This window comes from Bombus flavifrons, chromosome 3 (genome assembly GCF_040668555.2).
Source record: "Bombus flavifrons isolate JBK064 chromosome 3, iyBomFlav1_principal, whole genome shotgun sequence".
Classification (NCBI taxonomy): Eukaryota; Metazoa; Arthropoda; class Insecta; order Hymenoptera; family Apidae; genus Bombus; species Bombus flavifrons.
The window spans coordinates 15,533,201-15,552,169 of record NC_138444.1 but is presented as its reverse complement, the minus strand read 5'-3'; the positions used below and the strand labels follow the sequence as shown (position 1 = coordinate 15,552,169).

The 18,969-nt window shown below is 32.4% G+C and overlaps 2 protein-coding genes and 1 long non-coding RNA gene across 3 annotated transcripts in view; 1 reads left to right on the top strand and 2 right to left on the bottom strand.

The window, feature by feature from the left end:
• Nucleotides 1-660, bottom strand: part of LOC138178338 (RYamide receptor) — a 47,669-nt gene extending 47,009 nt beyond the window's left edge. Inside the window, exon 1 of the mRNA XM_069110079.1 lies at nt 304-660. The gene's annotated coding sequence lies outside the window, so the exon portion shown is untranslated. The remainder of the gene's footprint in view (nt 1-303) is intronic.
• Nucleotides 661-714: 54 nt separating this feature from the next.
• Nucleotides 715-4,227, top strand: LOC138178150 (uncharacterized). Its single transcript, XR_011172615.1, has 2 exons — nt 715-1,129; nt 3,309-4,227. It is a non-coding gene; the product is annotated as an uncharacterized LOC138178150 (long non-coding RNA).
• A 5,407-nt stretch (nt 4,228-9,634) lies between these two features.
• Nucleotides 9,635-12,604, bottom strand: LOC138177980 (uncharacterized). Its single transcript, XM_069109375.1, has 2 exons — nt 11,029-12,604; nt 9,635-10,713 (listed from the first exon to the last, which is right to left on the bottom strand). The coding sequence occupies exons 1-2, from the start codon at nt 12,590-12,592 to the stop codon at nt 9,866-9,868; spliced, it is 2,412 nt and encodes an 803-aa protein (XP_068965476.1). The 5' UTR covers nt 12,593-12,604; the 3' UTR covers nt 9,635-9,865.
• Between the last annotated feature and the right edge of the window lie 6,365 nt (nt 12,605-18,969).

The following is an 18,969-nucleotide window of genomic DNA, read 5'->3' as shown; positions in this document are numbered from 1 at the left end:
ATTGTGAATAAATTGAAGATTGTAAATAAATCAAATTAATATTAAAAAAAGAAATATCATTTTTACATATCATTATACATATATAATTTGATATTTTTCTATTGAATTGAATTGAATTGAAAACAATGAAACTGTAATATCTCGTATGATTATTCTCTGACGTTGGTGAATTTATTACCAGATGGTTTGATTCAGTGTTACTCGAGCAAAATTTTGTACACCTCTGTGCATCTCAACGCAAAGGGCAGTAAAAGTTTCCAGGAGAGATGACGAGATGGGGAAAAAGTTGTCGAGTTATCCTACCTTGCTACGACGATGAACTTACACGACCCCCGTCCACAAGCATATTATTTCCTAATCGATCTGTCGCTTGTCATTTCCTCATCTTCCGGTTAAAGTTTCATAGTGTCACGTAAAAACTCTTCAAAGAACTTTCGATCGATTTCCACCATGCATCAGTTCCTCATTCTTCCATATAAGTTTTCGTTTTTATCACCATTTCTTTTTATCTTTGTAAGTAAGACAACGTATAGCACTATTTTATGAAACTTTTGAAATCATCGTTTTAAAGTCTATTTTTCGGACTAGTATCGAAGAATTTCAATAATCTTCCATTTATTAGAGCTTCTATTTTATATTATTCTCATTTACACAAACAACTTGAGCGTTCAGAACTCACATTAACAACGATCTAATATTAATTCGATTAATTTTATTACTCAACAAATATTCATTCGTCACAATTACTTGCAAATCACAGTCTAAACGTTTCGGATACATTTCCTTCGTTAACACCATCCATTTAAGCGTCATCGAGGTACGATCATCACCTGCCCTTAGCTGCTTCATATTAATAAGCAATCAACGATTTGCAATTAGAATTCACCCACGCATTGTTCGAGACAATTTTCCATTTATATTTTGCGTAACGGTTGTCATCGATTCTCGATCATCGCGCCAGTCCTGTCCGTTCCATCTTACATCACTGATTAATTTCACGCCGACATCTACCAACTACATGAGAAAAGGAAAAAAGGAAGAGAAGATAGAAAAGAAAAATATATTGACAGCTTGTTGGACCACCGAAGGATAATATCCGAAATACGTGGAGAAAATTGTTTTTTCTAAGGTAGGGGTGATACGAAATAAAGTTTCATCAAGCGCGGCCGCAGGCAGACTGCGAACTTTGCACAAAGGACCAAACAGCGGCTAGAAAACGCGCACCCTTACTGCGCACCCCTATCGTAAACACGATATTCCATATATATTTTCTCGCGATAATATTTATTTGATCTATTGTAATATGTTGAGAATAGTTAATTTTTAAATGCATGTAATTTGGATTTCTCTATAAAACTATATAGATTGGTACGGATCTGTTAAAATTTCACTGCTATCTTATATCTTTTATTCAGTTCTCTGGTTTTTGTACAAATCAAATATTACATTTTGCAACGCTTTTCGTTAGTTAATTATTTTTTCTTTTTAAGATCGTTTATTGTTTAACTATTTTAGTTATTATTAAACGGCGGATTTTTATGTATTGATGGAGAGCTTGAAGGTACGAAACTGCACACAATGCGTACAATATTCAAAAATATATAAATATTCAAAGCAGAATACACTTGTAACTCTTTTTACACGATACCTTTCTACGCAATTCATTTTTATATGGTCATTTTGTTACACGGTTTATTCGCGTTTCAAACGCGCGTTATTAATTGCCACACGGTTTACTTAACATGTTTTGGTTACGATTATGCGTTTTTTTAAAAACACGTTTTACCATTTTACTGTAAATGATACCGATCTCGGACGCTCTACAAGATTTCAAGGGGAACTTGTATGACTTGTTACAAAGTATTAAAAGAAATGACAAAAGATACGTCATTTCAGCTGATACAAAACGATCAGACGAAGAGTGAAGGACGAGAACAATTTTTTTCCAGTAATAAGAAAACGTATTCGTTGTAATATAATAAAGTTTGACGATGAATAAATTATCGATTTAAAAAACAAATATTCTTTTGGTTTTCTTTAACTATTTACTCAACAAAATATTGTTATCAAACGCAGTTCTATATTCTAAATTGCTTTTCACAGAAAATATTTATATAATATTGGTAGATTAATAATATTTGATAGATGACAAATTTGTACTTAGGTTCTATATCTCTAGTTATGTTAGTTATGTTATCTTTAGTTATGTTTTATAAATATAAAAATATATAAAAATCCGCAATCTACTTATTATATCATGCTATAACTGGTAGCTGTTTATGAATTATCCCGGATTTCTTCTAAGAAAATGATTTTACGTGAAAAAATAAGTACAAGTAATAAATAGTAAGTAGAATAGATAAGCGTTAAATGATGTCAGTCTGCGTGACGTCCTATGACATTTTCGTGGCCAGACAACCCCCTGAACATACTGTATATCGTGTGCCAACGTCAAGTCATTATTATGAGCGAGATATTGATGAATATTGAACGAAACACTGAATAGCTTATGAACACGACTCTGGCTACAGATTTGATCACGCGAGATTCCACTTTCGAAAAGACTCGGGCAGAAGATCAGTGCGGTCGTTATTCTTAGGATGACCGTTCTAGAGATGTTACGGTCAGGGTTAACATCCAAATGGAATAAACTAGACACTGGATTTCTGCTTGTTTCCTACATGCGATTTCTCATTTGTTCGATCCGGAAAGGAAAAAGGAACTCTGAATGGTTCGAATAAGACAATTAGTCTTGTCGAGGAGTTTCAGGGGAGTCGTTCCATTTGTTAGAGAACAAAAAGAATACAAAGAAATGCTATGAGTGTACAGAAAATTTTTGATAATTTGACAAATTCCTCTATAAGGTTTTCAGATCTTTCGGTGACTATAAGTTGACAGATCGGAATTTCAAATATGATTTTAAATTAGTTGATGTTATTTCTCATGTTTGACTTTAAAAAGTTTGGAAATCAGCTGTTAAAAAATTACTTTTACCAATCATAATTAACCTAACGATGATAAATTCTTATTTATAAGTACGAAACGAAAAGAGTAAAATTAATATAAAGACTTGTCCTTTAATAAAAGTGAAATTAATGGAGTAACTCTTAGTTATTGTCGAATAACGTCATTTACGAATATCTACGAAGCATTACTTATTCATAATACATATCTACATCGACATAAAAAGGCATGTCATATAAGAAAATGATCTTCATTCCATCCCATACTGATAATCAAACATCTCACGTAGAATATTATACTCCTCGACTAAAAAATTCTATCACGTTCGCTGTAATATTTTTCAGGTTCATCATCGAGCCGCTTTTATGTTGGAATTTGAATAATTTTTTAAAACGTCCCAAACACCTATCGACGAAAATGTATTAAAACTCACAGTGCCTTACGTCACAATGTAAAGAATTCTATAAACATGCAGAAGCTGATGCAGAAGCTTTGTATACTTCGCTGGCAAAAGCTCCTTTGTTCAAACAGAAAACGGTTTGATTGACAAAGTTGTTTGTTATAAGAAAGAACCAGTTTAATTTGGTTCAAATGATAGAGATAGCGTTCTGATGAGCCACGTGAACGAATCTACGAGCTTCTGTACGATCTATTAGGAACGTCGAATAATGCTAATGGTTTACACGGCATGTATGAGGACTATTATTTGCCACGTATACAAACCTGGACGTTATATTTAGAGGTTCACTTCAAAGGTGATAGATGCTTGGTGGCGTTACTGATAAAGTTTTTATATTTTCTCGATGTTTTCACCCTTTCAAAAATACTATTCATGTTTAATACCCCAATGCTTATTCACCCAGTATATTGGAATATTGCGTTTGATGCTGTCTAATCTTGCCGAAGGTCCACCCATTAGCACGAGAAAGAATGATTGAAACTGATTTATATGGATACTGTTTTATAATATTTGTTAGATTAAAAGAGAGAAAGAAAGAGAGAGAGAGAGAGAGAGTTAACTGTCCTGAACTTGCCTTTACAATCACAGTATATCTTGTATAAGATATATATGACAAAATATATCACTTGTATCTTGATTGATCTGACTAATTGTTAAACTGTACCTGATTCGTTGTTGATGCTAAACTCTGAGCGTTGATAAGTGGCTGACTTGACTGACAATGAGTTAAGCTAAATTATAATTAAACTGTGAATGGAAATGAAGAAGTAGGCCGCTGGTGGACGAAGATTTGGTAACAAGATTCCGTCAGTCAAGCAATTAGCAATTCGAAGTACTAAGAACTGTTTTGCGCGATATCGAGAATTTAGGAATGGAGGAATTTAGAATGGAGGAATACTTTGTTTTGAATTTGCCACGTCACAGTTTGGTATTTCTGTATCAAATTGGTCTCATGAGTTCATTTAAATTCTATTAATTTCGATTTCCTGTTTTACGAGATCTTTCGCAGTACCAATTAATGAACAGTTATTAAACGAGATAAAATATAGAATAATATTGAAAGGGGTAGGAAAAATTTAAATCTCTAAAATCTTCCTAATACACGAAATTCTCAAAGAATCGATGCATCAAGTATATAATTGTTAAACATACCATATGTCGCTGTTATTTAAGTTTTGTAGTTTTCTAATTATTATATTATAATTGCTTCTTAATTAGCCATACATATTTCATACTTCATTCACGTTGAAGCTACACTTGAAGCTCCTTTTAAAGATCAAAGGAAAGTTTTACTAAATGGCCAATTTATGTAATAACTTTGTACATGTTAAAATCTAATAATTTAATTCAAAATTCTCGAGAGACCAGATTTCATTACTTGAATTTCTTTGAAGCTTTAAAGTATAAATTAAAATGTTACACGTTTTGTGGACAAAATGTGGACACAAAGATATGGACGTAGATTTTGTAAAAGGCTACAATTTGCATTTAAAACATTACACAGAATACTGACTGCCCCTTCAATCTACTTTTACATTACTGGAATTTCTGCTTTAAGAACCTGCTTCGGTTTTTGCATAAATTCATTTACGTGTAAATTGTGTTCCAAGCGGGCGATTATAAGGAGCAGACAGGTGATATTAATGTGGATTGACTTTGATAAATAATGTTCCTTCATCATCTTTCAGATTTCTGTCTATTTACGATTAATTGATTATTTCTAAGAAAACTGTAAATTTTATGTAAAATTTGATTGTTCAGTAGCTTTTTCAATTGCCATTGATATATTTTGAAATAAATTTTAAGAAATATTTTGAGAAAATGGTAACATCGATTATTGGAATCCTCGATAAAAGCAATATTTGATATTTTTAGCTGATAACTTATTATAGTAATTGGTGCAACTGTAAAAAGTCAAATAAACAGAATATTTCTTAAATGATGATATAAGACAAATTACATGTAATTTAAGTATGGATGTACAAAAGAACTGCTATTTATATAACAGAATTTCAATCTGGACGAGTACTACTCTTAATATTTGACACGAACAACTCAAATACAACGATGAAAAAGAAACATTCAAAATTTTTCAATAAAAGATACGTTTTGCAACAAGACAATGTTAGTTTTACGTATCACTGAAGTCGATTTTGGCTTACCTATCCTATCCATCTGTACTAGTACAGTTCAATTATCGTTTATTTCAATCTTTACGAAACTTCGCAAAATTTTACGAAAGAACATTATCGCTTGATCTTTATAAAATGAAAGAAAACAAGGAATTGAGTGCATTAAAGTCTTGCGGAAGTTAAAAAATTTGAGATATTGATTATTCATTACCATAAAAAGATAGAAAACTTTTGTCTATAAATTGTCATAATAGTAGTAGTTTTGTATAACATAATAATAGTTTTATATGAAGGTATTGTCTGTTAAGTTTTTCAAACGTACGAAACGGTATAAAAATTTATATAATATGAAATTTCATAATCATACGCAGGAAAATGGTAATAGTATAATACAACGTCAACTCGACAAAGTAAGAGCTAAAATGGATACTAATCAGCTTCAGACATAGATGGAGCAACATTAGAAAATTGACGTTTGTCTCTTTAATGGTATCCTATTGAAAATTATTCATCCTAGAACAGAACCGAAAGACTGGTTAGGAGTATCATAATGTTCGTGATATCAGCCAAAATTGTCAGAGGTATCAATGCTTTGATGAATAAAGCGTCGCCAAAGAGAATACCAGAATCGATGACAAAGGTGGTAAACTGGCAAGCTTTACCGTTAGTACATTGAACCTCTATATTCAAGTATTAAGATTGATTCCGGTGTGATTTGTAGCTGTATGGAGGTAGTGTTACATATGTTATAAAACGATGGTTTATCCAGTAGAATATTACGTTTATGAAACGTTTATATGTAAACTAATAATAATTTTGTAATATATTAGAAAATGATATGTAATTTAAATATGGTAAATAATTTTCTACTTGTATGGAATTAGATGCTAATTAGCACATTGTTAATAATATAGTAAGATTGTATTTAATAAAAGACATTTTGTTTGTGACATGTTTGTGATTTAAAATAAGACTTAATAAAGTATATAATGTAATTTTTAATTTAAATTAATGTATTCAGTGTATATTCCTTTAAATTAATTTAACTTAATTTCAATTATTGGCAAAGAGCGGAAGGTTAAGAAAGACTGAGTAAAAGATGTAGCACGTTGAAATTCGGTTTTATCCGTGCAAAATTATTTGATCCTTCGAGAGAATGGCACGCGATGAAGACAAACGTTTGGTTTTTTTGTGGAATACATTATCTATGAAATTCTTGGCCCTGAGAGAATATTCTGAGATCTATGCCTTCCAAGATTTACCAGTTCAAATCTGACGTCGTGTCGGTTTGAAGGTGATACGGCTAACACTCTTACAAGTATTCGCGTCAATGGAAGCAGAAACGAAGTCGTATCCACGGCGTTAATAATTCAAAATTGTTTTCAGCCTCGACTCGCTCCTTTCACAGATGTTCTGAATTAAATTAGCCACGTTCCCTGGAGTATAACCTAGTTTCTAAGTCAGGAGACTTGCGATGGGTAGAATTTTAATTGATTCTCTCGAGTCACTTTTGTATGATAGAAACAATATAAAACTAAGTTACTTATTGCATATTTTCTGCTACGAGAAATGTAGGAAAATGGGTGAAGTAGAGACAAAGAATTAACAAAAGCTGCGTGAAAAGTAAGATTACGTAAACGAATTAATAAAATAAAATTTGACGAACGTGATTAATTAATGACATTAAACTTAATATTTGTCTTCAGTATATAATAATCTAATCTTCAGTATATAACAGAAAGGAATTTCCAGCTTCCTTTTCTCACAGAATATTCGCCTATTGTTTTATTTAGTTCTTCTTTAACTGATTATATACACAGGCTTTAGTATAAAATCTATTTAATGTTTTATTATGAAAATAATAATTACGAAATTGTCAAAATTCCTTAAACACAGTTGTCGAAATGCATATTATCTCAAAAAATGCAAAATTACTGTATCAAAGGATCGATTAAATTTCTTAGAATTCGATATGACTCTATAGACTTCGCCTCAATAATAGATATGAGATCAAGTCAAGTCACAAAGCGGGATATCGACGTCTGATATATCCTTTCAACAAAACAATCATATTCCAATGTGAGTATATATTTTCTGCAAACCATTACAAATTTGACTTTATAATGATTATTAAAGTCCATGTAACAATTTTCGTTTCTTCGAATTACGTAAATAGTTTTTGAAAATGCATTAACATAACGGTTGAAAGGGAGCTGAATAATTAAAGTCTCGTTTCACGCTAATAAGAATTACGAACTAGACGCAAGGCGTAGAGGACTTTATAGAAACTGTTTTTGAAAACTTCAAAATGATATAAGTAAGGAATTTCACGCGAAAAAATAACGAAGCAAACATATTTTGTTAGGTATGTTTTAAAGACGTGTTCTGAAAGCTCTCTAAATAATACTATGTCGCTTCGTATTACTTTGAAACATTTTAATTACCGTGAATGACATGTATCGTTAATATCGTTAAATATGAAGGCAAGTTAAAAGAGAATTTCCATTGCAAATTTTGAGAGCGAAATTATTCAGTGGGTTCAACAATGTTCAACGTGATTATAGCGAAACAATAATCCGTTCATTTCAAGTTACATTCTCCAAGTATCTATAAATTAATAGGATACGTGTAAAACCAACAAATTTAGAGGTCGAACATTCTCGTGACAAAAATTTCGATAGAATTTATCAATTGTTATTAATCGCTAAAAAATTCAATTTACGTAATATTGATGGAAAGCATGCCGGAAATTGAGAACACCAATCTCTTTTATCGATCTGTAAAATTAGTAACAAGGTTGAATATTTTTCAAAACAGTAGCAGATGCGGATACACTTTATTTGAAACAAAAATATTCAGATAATTTATTACTTTGATTTTTCAAGATAATTTTAGAACAGTAACTTTGTCTTATGTAATAACACGAAGGTCACGTTTTTGCAAACTAATCGTTTATGCTGGCGAAGTAATAAAATAATTTAAAGAAATATTATTTTCTCATTTAAATGCATAATTATTTCAGAATAATTACGAGCCAAATAAGATACCGTGTTATCTAAATAATCGTTCTTAAGATGATTATTTACAAAAATTAGCATCGAGCATCCATTATATGTGCAGATAAAAGTTGTCAAAATTGATGACCTTAACAACGTATTTCAAGGGCATCGAAATCGTCCAGGATATAGGAGGTATTCGACAGATTGATTATTTTTTTATTTAATTAATATCCAAGCCTGAACCACATCTAAAATGTAAGTGTTTAAAAAATTAAGACTCATGCGTAACAAATTTACCTATATACACATATTCAATTTATTTACATACATAAATACAGTCTTTTGGAAAACTATTTCTCATTGGAGCATTCCCTTACCTTTTGTTTGCTTGCTGAACCATTGTTTACTGTGAAAAATGCATCGCGAGGTTTGAATGTGGCCTCCGTTTTGAGTTGTTTCTAAATTTCCCTCAAATTTATATTATAGAAATATCACGTATTTTTTAAAGAGACTGATCCATCAATCAAACACTCGTTAATTTTATAATTATTTATCGCAAAGTTTTACGGGTAGTTTTCAATGTAAATGACGAACATATCATAATAGTACTGTATAATGCACGCTATAAATGAATTTGAAAATAAAGTTCAGGTTTTTTAATTAAACTATTTGCCCACAAAGAAGAAAAAGTGCATTTTAGCAGAGTATTGAAATAGAAAAATTGATGAAAACTGAATTCGTATCGTTTCTGAACTTAAAAAAATTATCCAAAAATAAAAAGTATTCGTCGAATTGAAATTTTCGTCAAATTAATATTATAATCTTTGACTTCGTCATATTGTAGTAACTAGATCTAAATTCATTAATCGACCCCTTGTATGCATCTGTGAATACTTAGTGCGATGCCTTTACTACGCAGCATCAAAATTACGTGATGAATGTATAATGTACTTAGTATCGTGGAATTTATAGAGGCGTGTAGGGTTGTTATTATATAGAAATAAATATACTGCTGATGCTTAATTCTTCTGTATTATATTAGAACTTTCTTTGAACAAGTATAAGTTCTGTGTTTATGATATATCGATAAATTATAAATTCATCTTGTTATTAGAGAAATTTCTTCCCAACACATTACATATAAATTAAAACTTATTATTTATATATTTCAACCTTATTTCTCATATATTTCTCCATTTTATTTACTATTTTAGGCTAAATTATAATAATCAGAAATAATTGTTTTACGGACTATTCAACTTCCAAAAAAAAATATTCCGAGAGTATATCTGCCTTTATCGGTTTATCTCTTAAAGTTTCGGTAAAGAAATTAATCCTCTGATCTTTCCTGCATCTAACACACTAGCGCCACCTTTCAAGTTCAACAAGCCATTTAGGTTCAACGCACCACCTGAACTTAGTTTTCCAACCACGCCGAGAGCTCCTTGAACAGCCTGCAAGTCCAAAACACTAATGCCAAGTTTCTTTGCACCTTCCGCACTCAAAAGGCTCTGAACATCTTCGCCTCCTTTCATGGATTGAAGGAGCACTGGAACCGTTTTCGTGACGCGTTCTATGTCTATAGCACTTACGCTAGTGGCGGACCACTTATTTAAAGTACTAAGGTTAACGCCTGATTTTTGCAATGCAAGGATTAAAGGAATTACTGCTTGAAGCGGTTTTATGTCCGAGACAGTTTTGCTTTTTAATAAACCGGAAAGAGCTTCAGATACTTTGGTCCTCTTTTCTGACTTTACGAGAATCTCTTCTATGGCGCTTTGCAATTCTAGAATTACTTTGCCACTCGCTTCTAAATCTAAAAGACCACTAGTGTCTTTTCCTTCATTCACTAACTTAACGATCAGAAGGATCTTTTCTTTGATTTTTTCCAACGACGCAATATCCTTGCTACCCTCTTTCAAATCTAATAGGCTGCTAGTATCTTTGCCTTCTTGAATCCATTTCAGTAATACACGGATTTTCTCCTTGGTTTCCTCCAAACTTGAAATTTTCTTTTCTCCTTTCTTTATTTTCAATACAGCCTTGAGGTTACCACCCTCTTCTAAGGATGTAGCAATGTTGCTAACCTGCTCTTCGACATCTGCCCAGTTTATACTAACGCTGCCTTCCACCACTATTTCACCATCTTTCCACTTTTCTGTAAAATAAATTTATTGGTTTATGGATTAAAGAAATCTTTTTGCTTTATAATTTCTAGTATTTACAAATTTATATTCGTATACGGGATAATTCTACGTGAAAAAATAAGAAAAAAATTTACTATAACATTTTTCCATCTGAGGCTCCGTTTTCAAGAAAATCGACTTTAAAGATTTGACAAGTGTACTTTAACCTGGCTATTTCCGCACTGAACAAGAGTAAATAATTCATAGGGGTTTAATTTCGCTAAATTCTCTAAATTGTATAGTGCAGTAACTTTCTGTATATCCGTTTGATAATTTATTAATCCTACCTGATTCTCCACTGCTCTTCCAGCTGCCGTCTTTCTTCGAGTTTTCGTTGCTCTTCCAACTTTCGCTGTTTTTTGAGCTTTCGCCTTTCTTTCCGCTTTCACTGTTTTTCCAGCCCTCGTTGCTCTCCGAGCTTTCACCGTTCTTCCAATTTTTGCCGCTTTCCCACTTTCCACCGTTCTTCCAATTTTTGTCGCTTTCGGAGCTTCCACCGTTCTTCCAATTTTTGTCGCTTTCCGAGCTTCCGTCGTTCTTCCAATTTTTGCCGCTTTCGGAGCCTCCACCGTTCTTCCAATCTTTGTCGCTTTCCGAGCTTCCGTCGTTCTTCCAATTTTTGCCGCTTTCGGAGCTTCCACCGTTCTTCCAATTTTTGTCGCTTTCGGAGCTTCCACCGTTCTTCCAATTTTTGTCGCTTTCCGAGCTTCCGTCGTTCTTCCAATTTTTGCCGCTTTCGGAGCTTCCACCGTTCTTCCAATCTTTGTCGCTTTCCGAGCTTTTGTCGTTCTTCCAATTTTTGCCGCTTTCGGAGCTTCCACCATTCTTCCAATTTTTGTCGCTTTCCGAGCTCCCGTCGTTCTTCCAATTTTTGCCGTTTTCGGAGCTTCCACCGTTCTTCCAATTTTTGTCGCTTTCCGAGCTTCCGTCATTCTTCCAATTTTTGCCGCTTTCGGAGCTTCCACCGTTCTTCCAATTTTTGTCGCTTTCCGAGCTTTTGTCGTTCTTCCAATTTTTGCCGCTTTCGGAGCTTCCACCGTTCTTCCAATTTTTGTCGCTTTCCGAGCTCCCGTCGTTCTTCCAATTTTTGCCGCTTTCGGAGCTTCCACCGTTCTTCCAATTTTTATCGCTTTCCGAGCTTCCACCGTTCTTCCAATTTTCGCTGCTTTCCGAGCTTCCACCGTTCTTCCAATTTTTGTCGCTTTCCGAGCTTCCACCGTTCTTCCATTTCTTGCCATTTTCCGAGCTTCCACCGTTATTCCATTTTTCGTCGCTGCCCGAGTTTCCGCCATTATTCCACTTTGCGCCGTTTTCCGAATTTCCGCCGTTATTCCATTTTTCGCCGCTTTCGGAGCTTCCACCGTTCTTCCAATTTTTGTCGCTTTCTGAGCTTCCACCGTTCTTCCAATTTTTGTCGCTTTCCGAGCTTCCACCGTTCTTCCAATTTTTGTCGCTTTCCGAGCTCCCGTCGTTCTTCCATTTTTCTCCGTTTTCTGAGCTTGCACCGTTATTCCACTTTGCGCCGTTTTCCGAATTTCCGCCGTTATTCCATTTTTCGCCGTTTTCCGAGTTTCCACTGTTTTTCCACTTTCCGCCGCTTTCTGAGCCTCCGCTGATTTCTATGCCTCCGCCGATTTCTACGCCTCCGCCGATTTTCGAGCTTTCTTTTTCATTTGACGATTTAGAAGCCGAGGAGCTTTGCGATGCTTCTTCCTTTTTCTCCACCTGGGAACTCTTCGATCCAGAGCTTTCTGCAGACGCATCCGCTTCCTTTCTGGCTTCTATATTCAAGCCTGCGATCGCTAACTGCACGCAGACGAATACTGCCAACAACAACAACGTGATCTTCATGGTTAGCTGTTTCCTTTTTGGACTGCTGCAGTACGGTGACGAAGTCGTTGCTTTTATACTTGAATGAAAATTAAACATTGACACCTGCAATCGCGAATATTTCTTACCGCAGACATATTTTTATTTCCGTTTATTTTCTTTACGCGATATGATGGCCGTCAATTTCCAATGTGGCCATAGGTATTGACGTTCGTTCGCGGAAGCTCTCGTAATTAATGTGTCTTGCTGTGTTTTTACAACTTGTCAAAAGTTTTATGGGGTATTCAAGTTGATGTTATTTCGAATTTTGAAATATCCCAATTATACTTGCATTGTTATTCTGCGCAAACGATATTTTAATACTTAAATGTTTCGTATTTACATATAACGGAACGCAAAGTAGACGAGTTACGTGTAATAACAAATTATGTTTGTTCGTTTGGCATTTAGCTAGAACGTTAATCGTATTGTATTTTTGGATATTTACGGTTATTCTCACTTAATTATTCATTAATGTTATTGTTATAATATTTTTATAACAAGATACGAGAGTTTCGTCTTATTATTCTATCATTTTCGAACGTTGCAGTCAAAGTTAAGAAACATCGAGGTATCAGAACAACATGGTAATAAATAAAAAGAAGATGTTGTCAGATATAAAAGTATTTATGTAAATTATGCAAGTTATTTTTATTATAAGTGACGGAGTTATACTAATATCATCAATGTCACTTGTTTAAATATTGTTACTATTGCACGCAAGTAACTTGTTCTGAGAAAATGTATTAAAGACATATTAAGAAGACACATGTATGACTTTAGATATACATAATTAACGACTATTTATTGTAAATTTTATTTATTTGTTTCAAACAGTATTAAATAAAATAACAGCTTAGAAATGAAAGGACAAATATTGTGCTTTGACAAGTGGAAGCAACGTTGGTTACATCTTGAGAAAAATAAATAAATGGAAATTTTTATTGTTCCGCAGAACAGAAGTTCAATTTTTTAACTCGTTTTTTATTAATTATTCGTGCTTTTCCGTTCCTTAGTTATTCTAAAGCCAACTGATATCTTAAGAAAATTTGTTAACAATTTATTAATCCAAATATTTTTTTGTATTCAGAATGTTATATATAAAGAATTGCCTTCAAATTATCGAAATCCTAATGTACAATCCAAAGAAATATAATTAAAACAAATTGATTTTACAAAACTGATCTTTAATTTGGTAATAAATGTAAAACTTTTTGAGAGGATTAAAACGTTGCAAGCAAGATTATTGAACAAGAAATGTACAATTGGAACAAATCCCATTGAAGATAATAAAATATAAATAAATTTTATTGTAAAATAACGTTGAAAATATTATCGAAATATGTTGCCAAGAAATCAAAAAATTCCAATTTTTTTCGTTCTGTATGTAGCTTTGTTTCCCATATTATTTTCCAGATATCATATTTATCAGTTTAACAGGTGTTATGATATGGTAACGTATTATTGAATCACAATACGTTCAGCTGTTGAAAATAACGACCGAAACGTGAAATAAAATAAATATATCAAGAAAAATTTTTTTATTTGGATGCTACTATGCTACTGTATTTTATTAGTTACCATTTGTAATATACAGATTGCATTGCCACCAAATTATCTCTTTATAGCTAACAATTATTAATTCTTAAATTTTGCATCAAAATAAAAACTGCAGTTAATTACAATCTTTTCTTACGTAAGCGAAAGTAGTCGGATTTTAGAAGATTAACTATATTTTTATTTTTATTTAACAAAATTTGATGGGAAATAAAATGAAAGTCTAATGCTTGGAAATATTCCGTCATTCATACAGTTTCTGATGAAATGAAAAAATTGAAGACATATTTTTGCAGAGTTATTGCTTTTATTTATTTCACTGCACTTTACATATGTAACACTTTATTACTTCGTCCTGTCGTGATATTCAAATTTTATTACATTTATATCTATATACTTTGTCACTTTTCTTATTCGAAGAATATGTACTTACATGTATAAATGAAATATAATAAATGTCTGATCATTAAAAAATAAACATTAAACACGAAATAATAAAATAAAAATATAAAAGAACACAATTCGTTTCTTTAAAAATTCATCTATATTAACAAAGATAAAAAAGATTAAAATATAATTGTTCAGTTATTTGTTACCTAATATCGCCCTGCAAAAATTTCTTACAGCAATAAACACTTCTCTTTATCTTTTTATGAAGCTTTATATGCACAATCTTGTATCTGACATAGCGACTATATCGCGTATAGATAATCAATAAAAATATATGGATAAACGAGCTATAACAGAAGGATAAATGTTATGAAAAAAGAAAAATCACAGAGTAATGGAATTTCCTCTTAATTATTCCATTCTTCGATATAAAATAGACATCTGTTTTAGGCGAATTTAATAAGGTCAATTGATATCGCTTGATTTGTTTTGAAAGTCTGCTACTTCGACGAGCCGTATGTCAGGGCCGACGTATTCAATGTAACAGTAGCAATTGGATGGGAATCGGAATTGCTGATAGGTATACGAGCCACCCTTCTGAAGTCCTAGGAGTTGATTATGAACGTACCTTTGTTTACATACGGTTATGTAACCTCTTGCGAGCCCATTTATCGAGCTACAACGTTTGCCTTCGTTGCTATAAAAAAATAATGATTCAAAGATCGTTTTAATAAAATAAAACATATACATATATAGACTATATATATATATATAGGAAGATGACACAAACATTTAACAAATTTTATAAAATTATGAAAATTTTAATAACAAATTCTGACATACTCTTATAAGTCTTTATCCTCACAATTAGGAATACGCGCACTTTAGGTTGAGGACCACTGATCTAGGATATTTAACGATAAAATTGACAACGATAATATATTGGTTATTGCTGCTTATATCGTCCAATCTGTTCAAATATTCTTCTTCCTATGTATATAGATAGCAGTAATATTAATATAAAAAGCTGCTGGTATTTTATGACGCGAAACAAACAGAGCCGATAGGGATTAATTTCTTTTATATAGACGATGTATGTATTTTACATACACGCATTTCTCTATGTGTACCCCCTGTACCACATCATCAGTATTAAGGACGTACGACCACTCGTTATTCATATTTTCCGCTGTTTTTGGAAAGATAATTTTCTCCTGAAATTATTTTAAAAGATATAAATTTCATAGATCAAGTACTAAATTGTACGTACTTACGATTGACTGACAGAGTTTCGTTCCATATTCTGAGTACATCGGTAGAGTGGGTTTAAGTGGTTCTACCTAAAAGTAAAATCAACAAAATTTGAAAAATAAAATACAACATATCTATCATTTACAGATATTATATATAAATATGTCATAGAAAAGTAAAAGAATGAAGTAATCTATAAATTGATTAATAAAAATAAGAAATTAGAGAAAAAAGATTGAATATCAAGAGAAGAACATGATAAGTCGCATTTCTTTCATTAGGAAATGAAAATACTTTTATAAAAATGAATACTAACCATATCGAGATTACTATAATTTTTAAGAAGCGAATGTTTGCTAATTATTTTCTTCACCACATCAAAGGGATAATTCGCAACATTCTCGCAGAAGGTTTGTCCTTTACAAGAAGGTATTGTTTCATTTTGCCAGTGAGAATCACTGTGGACGTTGTTGAAGACCTTTCAAAAGATACGATTCGTTAAGATCCTAATGTTTCTGATACTTTGAATCAAAAATGGAAAAATATATTTAACTGTGTGTCTTAAAATATTGAGATACTCCTTACAAATTTTCGTTCTTTTTAATATTATGAAACCTTTGGTCGATTTGGAATTAATCATTGGGATGTATAACTTGAAATTTATTAAAGTTTCTACGTACCAATCTTCGACAAATAATTTCTTGTATACTTATTTTTATATATCAGGTTTCCAATATACTCAACTTCGTTCAAAAAAGCTACCGCTCCTTTCATAATACCAAAAGACATAGAGGAGATGTCCTGGAAAATCCTTTTCAAATACAGCTGACAGATTGTCTTCTTTGTTGTTGGTAGATTGCGTTAATACATATTTTCAACTTTCAACGCGAGGGATTCTAATAAGATACACGAGAAATAAAGAAAACGAACGTAAAATAATTATTATTTTTAATTCAAATGGTATCTAATCTCGCCGAGACTCAGGGTATCGAACTACTCTGTAATCAAAAGCTGACTCTCCCTTTGAGACTTCTGACAAGTCTGTGGACCACGATCAGTCAACTGCAAAGACGGTTGTTGGTTTAAGTTCTACGACTAGTTTATCGTTTCAGCGTATTGTTTCAAACAACGGCCTTGTAATCAAACTATTCGATAAATGAATTTCGTTTAATCTTCATTTGGGTTAACGCGATTATTCGGCTTCAAGCTTGAAAATGGTTAAATGGTTAACTCAAAGATTACGGTATTATCTTTGCTACAGTCCTTGAATTATGGTATTCTACTTTCATTCTTGTTTTATCAAGCAAAAAGACTTAGAAATATATTTTATGTATTTTACTCGTATTTTATTTATGTATGAACTATCATTTCATAGATTTTAAGAAAAACATTAACAAAAAATTGGAATAAAAATTTATGCATGTCAATAACGATTCATTCGTATTTTCTTCAAACTTAAGACAGTTGTTTAGTAACTGAGAAACACTATTTAGTCGAAACTACCATGAATATTATTACTGCAATTAAATCCAAACTATCAGACCTGATAGTATCAGATTTACAACTGATAAAATTCAGAACCTAATATTTTTAGTCTTTGAGGAAAATTGTTTTTTTATTAATTATTAATGATAGAGACACACTTTTTCGGGTGGTTTTGTAAAAAAGAGACAATGTACTAAAATTTGAGAATAGTTTTATCGAGAACAAATATAATAATTAATTACTTACAGCGTGAAAGGCTTATCATTCAGAACCGAATAAAAATTATTTCTTAAATTATTGGATTTCTTAAACTCATTGGATGCTTTTGTAAAAAAGATATCAAGAGACCAATGCTAAGTTAAATAGTAACTTATTAAAATATAATTAAGACTTTTTCATATTGCTTACCAGTAACAAACCGATTGCAACATTGAATACAGAAATTATGCTTTGACATTCCTTCATCGTGTCTCGCTGATCAGTGTTCCACACTACGATAACAGCTTGTTCCTTTTTCCTAAATGATTTCTTTTCCTCCTTTTTCGCTAGAACACGATATTTTAATTTCAATGACTGTTCACTAACTTCAACTATGTATGCTTGCAGGTTCATGTTTGCAATTAATTTTGGCTAACTTATTCACGAGGGAGAGTAGTGGATGTTCGAATGATAATTGTCAACTTCACTAATGTAAGGGGTGTTTTTCTCCGAACGATGACAAGGTTTCGAAAGTTTCTAATTTCCGGCTATTGAGATAAGGTTCACGAATACGTATAGCACTCTGACGAGAACGCTCTTGACTCTTGACTCGATCTTGACTTGATCGAGCGTTTAACAAGGCCAAAGGTCCATCAGCATGCTTGTTCGCTTATTCATGCACTTCCGTGCGCGTAAATCGCACGAGACGCTTAATGAGAAAAGGATGAGCGATACCTGGACGAACGTGAAGCTTCGAATCAATTAGGCAAAGATAGCGGAAATTCTTTTAGATGGTCCTCGACCGATACGAGTGGCTAATGATCCTTCGGAAGTAACAGACGTTTATAATACGCTCGGTTACTGAGAACACGATGAACGTGTAAAATGAAAGCATCGCCACTATCGCTGAAAGAAAGTCATTGTAAATGTTAACGTTTCGACTAAAAAATATTCTTCTGAAAAGTAGTGGAAATAGTGCGAAACTGTACGTCATAAAATTACTCACGAAAATCCTCACGTTTTTTGTTCTTTCGGATGAAACATTCGACTTGCGCACCACTCAACAAGGTGTGTTTTTAGTCTAGTCACTAGACTCTGGTGTAAATAACGTCTGGTGATCGTCAGTGTCAAGAAACTAGTACCTCGAACGACTTCTTAATGACTGATTCCGAGGTTTTATACGATCGTATCGTGAAAAAATATTTCTCGTTCCCAATTCGAGCATTCTCTTACATTTTTAATGAAGAACTTTCCAGGTCGATAGCGTTATTTCTGTGTCAAACTGAACATATGATAATTAGTCCCATACATACCTAAATTATAGGAAAATTTTAATTAATATTTTACTTTGAAAAGCAAGTTACGCACAACTACAAAAATTCGTTGTGTATAAGCACTCTGGATAGTTTCGTCATGCCGTTCGTATTTATATGACAATTCCGATTTTTTCCATCAAGTTTTATCGATAAATTTTATTG